At 39.3% G+C, this 7,593-nt stretch overlaps 1 protein-coding gene across 2 annotated transcripts in view; it reads right to left on the bottom strand.

The window, feature by feature from the left end:
• Positions 1–516: 516 nt before the first annotated feature.
• The window catches only part of cnsta (consortin, connexin sorting protein a), an 18,891-nt gene continuing 11,814 nt past the window's right edge, over positions 517–7,593 (bottom strand). Inside the window, exons 6-13 of one of the 2 annotated variants that reach the window (XM_005733301.2) lie at positions 7,056–7,142; positions 6,200–6,281; positions 5,354–5,375; positions 5,048–5,114; positions 3,714–4,270; positions 3,003–3,188; positions 1,634–1,787; positions 517–1,400 (exon numbers count right to left, since the gene is read on the bottom strand). In XM_005733301.2, coding sequence (XP_005733358.1) covers positions 1,192–1,400; positions 1,634–1,787; positions 3,003–3,188; positions 3,714–4,270; positions 5,048–5,114; positions 5,354–5,375; positions 6,200–6,281; positions 7,056–7,142 — 1,364 coding nt within the window. In that variant the 3' untranslated portion in view covers positions 517–1,191. The remainder of the gene's footprint in view (positions 1,401–1,633; positions 1,788–3,002; positions 3,189–3,713; positions 4,271–5,047; positions 5,115–5,353; positions 5,376–6,199; positions 6,282–7,055; positions 7,143–7,593) is intronic. The other variant, XM_005733302.2, reaches the window with a different exon arrangement.

Raw genomic sequence — 7,593 nt, 5'->3', positions numbered from 1 at the left:
ACTTTAGCATATTTGATAAAGGCATTCAAAATTTTACCTCTAAACTTTGAATATTTTCCAAGTTACAGGTGCTTGAAAAACAGAGATAAAACAAATAATTTTTAACCTCTTTCCCCACCATTTTCAGCCCTCACAATATATATCTACATTTTTCATTCATAGCATGAAGGCAAACATTTTGCTTACCCTTCATTTAAATACACTAAAGTCAATGCAATAAAAAGGACATGTGAGGGGGGTCGGAGGGGGTCAGGAGGGTCATTTTTTTGACTGATTTATGCCATTTTCCTAATAGAACATAGTTGATGTGACTGTTTCCCATTAGCAGCTCAGTTATGACATATACCAAAATACCCCTTCCTCTCAGCATATTTTCTGACAATATTCAAATATCTATACATTCATTCAAAACTTTAAGACATAATTAAGACGTAAAGATTTCATTCCAAGTAGGAGACCACAGAAAAATTTGTTCTTGATAAAATTTTAAAAAAGAAAGAAAGAAAGAAAGAAAGAAAGAATAAAAGAATAAAAGCAACAGCAGTGGTTGCAATGTTATTAAAAATACCCACTGGGCCTCTTCCCATTTGTGCAGTGTGTCGAGGGCATCTATGTGCTCCCTAGTTAACAAACTGCATGTGTGTCTATGCAATATTTACATTTACATGTGTTACGTGTCTCAGGGAACTGATTTTGGGAGAGCAGTGTGAGCAAGTTTGTATCCAGTCATGGTTGATTATCTGTCAGTAATTTTTAAATGGAAGTATTCTAGCTCTCTGCAATTTTATTTTTAGCTTGATAAATTAGTACATATTTAATTTGGAAAAGATTGTGAAGGGCTGCAGTTCAGTTATTTTTCTGTTCAGAAATAAAACTGACAACTTTATTTTGCAGTCTCACTCTGTCTGATCACCTTTTCAATCTAGTGTTTTAAAGAGACATTCGACCTATGACTGAGTGAACTCTGGATCTGTAGTCACAGAGCATTAAAAATGCAGTGGAGCAGGCTTAGAAACGCCAGCTGTATCTGATATAGATGTTCAGACAATAACAGTCACTTTCCGCAGATAAATAACAGATAAATAGTGACTGCCTGGCACCATGACCACAAAAACATTGTTTCAGGAAGTAGCAGAGACTACATTGAACCTACAGTGACAAACACTAAGGTCAGTGGCTCCACATTTTCTGCTATGACCCAGGAGCAAACCAGTGTTGGATCTGAGCTATCCCACGCTGTATCTGGTTAATGTAGAAGTCTGCATTTCTGGAGAAGTCCTGACAGACCGAAGACTGGGCATCGCCCAAAGCACAGTAAAGGGCGGTGCCCCCCACACTGATAAAAACAGTAACCAGGCAAAGCAGGAAGAGGAGCAGGCAGGAGTCGCCACTGCCGACATCTACAGAGAAAGAGATACAGAGAGTTATAGAGATAAATACACAGGATTAATGTGTGCTGGAAATTTGCTGGAATTCGTCAACTATTTTAAACACTCTCACAATGGACTGCCACAGCTGGTGTAATTTAACCTGTCCAGTATTAGAAATGCAGCCATTGCTCTCTTACACTATTTCTGTGTTTATAGAGCAATACAAAACTTTAACCGTCAACAATAAAAGACAAAAAACATACCAGGCTCATAGTGGTCATCAGGAACTTTAAAGCGGACACGTCGTTTGGCAGTGGGCTTCTCAGGTCGAGGGTCTGAGCTAGAAGAAGCACTCATGTCGTCTACGCAGACCTTTCGCTTCTTTAATATGGAGACAAGGCCAGAGGCGGGTGATACCTGAGAAACATAAGAACAACCAGAAATGTTAGCCTGGGTAGACACATCAATCAGTATAAGCACAACTTATATTTACATCATTAAATCTTTTCATACTCTCAGACTGAGTCTTACAGAGCGTGCACCACACCAGCCATGTCCACCAGGTGGCAGCACACCACACAATCAGCAGTGCTGAGTTTTGAACCTGTTTGTCAGTGCTTCCTTGTGACAGAAGTTAAGCACATTAGAGCTTAGATGTTGCCAAGTACAGTGCAAAAGCTGTTCAAATACAGATTACAGTGGCAAATTAATTTTCATCCAGCGGTTGTGCTTATCGACGAGGTAATAATTATATCATCCAAAAGGGTGTGGTTCATGTAGGTCAAATGTTACAATTCTGCCATGAATGATAAATGTCTCATTTCATATCACCCCCACAGATAAGCAGTTTTTATTTTTATATGCATTATTTTTGGCGCTGGAACAAAAAGACATTGTATTAAATCAAACTAAAAAAACATAACAAGGTGTTGCCCTCACTACTGCCTCTGTTTTTTTCTTGGTGGAGAGTAGTTAAATGTCAAACTGGGTTTCACATCAACAAAATAAATCCATCATGGGTATCAGTAATGGTTAGGCAATGGCATTAGCTTTGTTTCAACATAGCAACATGCCTCTGATAATGGAGGGCCTAGAAGGGCAAACACAAACTGAGTCAATCCACACAGACGAGAATGTAAAATGTCCAGCAGACAAAATCTGTTTACAGCCTGGTGTTTCCACCTAATTTAACCTTTAATAAGACTGAACACAGATGTATTTTTTAAATTCAGCCTTTAGGGAGAAGTTAAGTTGCTGATTTGAATGATAGGAATTACATGACAATAACATGCCTTTCTTTTCATCCTATTGGACTAACAGAGTGTCCAAGAATTATCCAATTTAAGTTAAATGCCAACATTACATTTGTATACTACATAACCTAATGTACAAAGGCATCTGTATGTGTGCAATGCATCTGTACATTCTATCAAACTAAACTTGCTAGTATTAACTGATGCTTATAATACACCACACTGTTATCCAAATTTGCTCAGCGCTGGTTTCATCAAATCAAGATTTCAAAAAGCAGGGGGTGATTTGATGGTCGCCATGTCCATCTTTAATATACAGTCCATGCACAGTCACCGAAGACATAAGGAAATAGTGAATCTACTAACAACATGTACTCACCTCCTCTACAGTGATGAGTTTTGCCATTGCATCCAAAGAGGGAGCTTCTCTAATGATGTCAGCTTGGTCTAGATCATAGTCCTCCTCCTCTTCCACTTCCTTCATCTCTGCATGTGGTTCCGGCTGCTTCATGTGAGCCTCGTGAGGAAGGGTTACCTCGTGGTGCAGGGAGGCTTTAGTGCTCTCCTGCAGTAATAGGATACAGATATAACTTAAATGTCAATATACAGTTATGAAGCTGTAATCCATTTTGTTGCTCTGCTCTCTGGTGTAACACACTCGGCTGTAACACTGACCGAGTCCTATGAAAGCAGTGAAAACTGTTCCATTTGCTTTCGTTTTTAAATACTATTGTCCCCATAAACAAAGACAAAGGAGGCTGCATTTGCTTTAAAACAGGTTTTTATGTTGTTTTTTTTGTTTGTTTATGTTTTTTTTTATGTTTGATCTTATTTTAGAAAATACAGAAACTGAATTGGCCAACACAAAGTACCAAAAGCAATGCAAACTTCATCAACGGAAGAAAACAGGTACTGACTGGGCCTTTTAACAGTGATACATTTTAGCAACCAAACAAGGAACTCCTAGATAATATTAATAACAGATACTGACTGAACTGTGTAGTTCCTTTAACTGTTTCTTTAAATATATGTAATAAAAATATGTTAAGGCTAAATGAAGTGAGTCTTAAGTAGCCAAAATCATATATACCTGCGTCTCCACATGTAGCCTCTCCTGAGCTCGGGCATCCTGATACAGCTGTTGTATCTCCACCTCTGCCCCGCTGCACACAGTCTCTACTGGGAGAGTTTTCTGACTCACGGAGGACACCCCTTCCCTTTTCTTCTCTTCCCCTTCTTCCTCCTCTCCCTCATCTTCCATTTCCAAAGCCTCCGTTGCCTCTTCCACGTCACCCCCCTCTTCTTGCTCTTCTGCCTCTGTTTCCTGTGCTGGACCTAAATCTTGTCCCTGCTGCTCTGCAGGTTTGGACTGATCCAACTCTTCAGCTGTAGAGGGGTGCAGCCCGTTTCCTGAAATGGTGCATCCTGCCCCTCCTTCTGCCTCTCTTCCCTCTCTGTCGTTGCCTTGCTCATCAGTGAGCTGAGATCCATGGAAACCATTTCTCCCCTCTGACTCCATTGGTGGGTGTTCCCTGTCCTTGCCGGAGATCTCAGGGGAACTGAGACCATCAGTCAAATTAACGGAGGGCATGACTGAACAAGAGGTGTCTTCAGCTCTTTGCTCCATCCCTCCTTCAACCTGATGGTCTGCATCAGAGAACACAGTTTTAACAGAAATCAATAAAACCAGGCATCAGTAACACACTTAAAACCAACTTAAGACCAACCCAAAGCCTCTAATAAACTAATATAAATACTCATAAATAAGAATAGACTTTAAGTGTATACTGAAGTGGAAGCTCCTTGTATCTGACTTTTTACCTTAGAGTAATTGTTTCTTCAATAAGAATTCAACAACAGCTACACTAAACAGGTTTTCTTGATCTGATAACAACATTTTTATCCTTGCATTGTATCTCCTGTTTGAGTGTGTCACAATCGCAACTATGTCCAGTTTCTCTCTTTTCAATAGGATGATGTCAATACTTTGGAAATGACGGTTTTTAAATTTAAATTAATTCCTAGGACCTTTTGAAACACAGTAGAAGCAGAATAGAGATTTCTGCTTCTACAATTTAATCTGCTTTCATAATGTTTGAGGAAGAAAGGAAATCTTAAAAATGGGAACACTCGTATGATAGAAACACTTGTATGTCTCACACACACACACACACACACACACACACACACACACACACACACACACACACACACACACTTTTTGAAATTCACACAGTAAAAAATTAAAACTAGGCCAAACTTTACCCTAATGTCTTATTAGTAACACAACAGTAACTTGAGAATAATACTTTAAAGAGAATTTAAGGAGAGCCACTAGCAACATAACAGTGGTTATTCATACCATAGCTTAATACCAAACAGCATTCAAGTTAAATTATAACCATGCAGCTAATAGTCACTGACCTGACGTACATGAATGCAGAGCACCAACTTCCTCAAATTCAGCTCTCACGAAGTTCAGAGAAGCACACTATTTGAAACCGCATACACAAATTCTTATTAAAAAAATAATACACGTGTAATTTGTAACTTTATTTAACATTGTATTCTTTATCAATGTTACAAATTAAACACAGAACACGACAATGTGCGCCCTAAATACATAAAATGGATATTTCAGTCATATCGCTCAGTCTGTGCAAAATACACATAACTTGCACATTCACTACCTGTCACTGACACACATACCAAAAATTACAAATGTCTTACCTCAGCATCTCTACTCCTTGGTCTATTAAAAAAAAGGAGAGAAACAAAGGAGCACTGACGATTAGTTCTTGTTTTTAGTAAATGAAAACGCAAAATACGGATGACCCTTCTCTACTCTCAGTCTAATATTAGCCTGGACACATTTCCCTTGCTATTACAACGTGTGTTAGTAATACTGCATGTTCTTCTGTGTGTGTGTGTGTGTGTGTGTGTGTGTGTGTGTGTGTGTGTGTGTGTGTGTGTGTGTGTTAAGCAGAGTGAAACCCTAGCAGTGTGATGGCTCAAATGTCTGAAAGTGCAGCAGCAGCAGCGGACAGGGGCCATATGTTTTATCTATCACTGCAGTGCACATCACATACTAACATATTCATGCTCATAGTGATTCAAGCAGACACGTACATACACAGTCATATAATGTAAAAGGCTGTGTGTCCTGCAAGCATTCTACTCTGAGTAAAAAACTAAACAGCAAGAAGGGGTTTCATTTCTCTGGTGAGGGACACTTGCATGAGCCAATAGCGCTGCAGGACATATTTTACACAGTCCTCCGCTAATAAAAAAACAACTCAAACAAAACACACACTCATTATCACAGAGGCGCAGACGATAATAATGTCTGCGCCTCTGATTTGGAATTTGATTTGGAATCAACTGATAATTGTATTGTGAATTGTACTGCGTGTACTGGCTGTGTTGTTATTGAGTTTTTGTGACATCATTGCATCGTCTAGACTTAGCTGACTAGATCAATCAGGGCTGATGTAGTTCTAAACAGAACACCTAGTTTAGATGACATCAAAGACGAAGCTAAAAATACAAATATCATGAAAAGAAGGGCATACTGACCGATTGTGTGTCTGGCAAATGTGTTTAAGACTGTCCAGATGTTGAGCTGCCAGGTCAGAGGGCGTCGTTTTAAACTGACTCTCTAAGATGGAAGAACACACAGAGATAGAGTTAGTACCAGCGTGTTACTAGCAATATATGCTATGTAAGAAAACAAATAAAAACCGGCTTATAACTCTACATGTGACTTGATATTATGGTGACTGAATCTATATTAAATATGTATTACTGTATATGACTGAAGTTTCCTGGATTTCATGACAGTACAGACAATGCTCCTGCTCAGCTCAACCAGGACACATGTGTGCCTACTCTTCAGTGCTTAGGTTGAGGGCAACTGGACTTTTTTTTAAATGTTCATGAAGATGTTTTGCTTCCCTTTCAAGAACCTTCTTCACTTCTGTACAATCCACCATATTGTATTAAATATGCAGATAAGTGTACTTATACGTTAGAGAAGCTAAGTCTTTCGAAAAGGTTAAATACTTTAGTGAAATGAGACAGATTTAAATTTAAAAAGATGGCAATTTAAATTACAGCTCTCTTCCCATTTTTTTTAGATGAGTCTGCCTAAAGCACTGCTCAGAGGCATTAACCAACATGGCTTCTGAGTGGCAAGACCTGTTCTTATGAGGACTTTAAATCATACTGTGAGGCTGTTTTAAGCATGCGTGTTGATGCATGCAGTGACAAACACAATATTCAGTAATACAGCAACCTTGCATGTCTCCATGTTCATTTTTAAATATTATGAGCACTACTTTATCACAGCTTCTTCCCTGATGCTTAGGATTGAAGAAAGTGTTTATTACTAGCATGACCCTACAGGTCAACAGGTGTGTGCGTTGTGTGTTACCCCACTGCTGCTGAAGTGCATTCAGGTTATCCAATACTCTCTGGTGATAGTCTCTCTCTAGCTGGATGCACCATAACGCCCGCTGGTCTGAACACCACAGGTTAAGAAATGTAAAAAATAAGTAAATCAAAATTCCGCACATGCACATCATCACACCACACTGGGAACGCTGAAAATTACAGTAACTTTTAAACTCTTGTGGCTATCTGTTTGAAAGCCATTAGAGTTGACAAAAGGGTATTTCTGGAAAAAAAAAAGGACGACAGAGAGACAGAGAGATGAGGACGGAGAGGAAGGCCACGAGAGACAGAGGGGGAACGCAGTGCACGATTCTGTCTCATGTTTATGGATATGAGCAGCGAAAACACAATCCTTCTTTGACGTGGCTCAATGCTTTCTCTCTCTCTCTTTCTAACTAACCCTCTATACATGCATGACATAGCTAAGCTGGCTTCCCTACTCTTTGACACTTTCTGGTTTTCCCTCCCACTGTGTATCTTTCATCAGATTAAACCTCCAGTTCTTTCTCAGTCATGCT

This window comes from Pundamilia nyererei, unplaced genomic scaffold (genome assembly GCF_000239375.1).
Source record: "Pundamilia nyererei isolate P.nyererei 1_Seehausen unplaced genomic scaffold, PunNye1.0 scaffold00051, whole genome shotgun sequence".
Lineage (NCBI taxonomy): Eukaryota > Metazoa > Chordata > Actinopteri > Cichliformes > Cichlidae > Pundamilia > Pundamilia nyererei.
The sequence above is the reverse complement of the archived record's forward strand: the minus strand, read 5'-3'. Positions and strand labels throughout refer to the sequence as shown.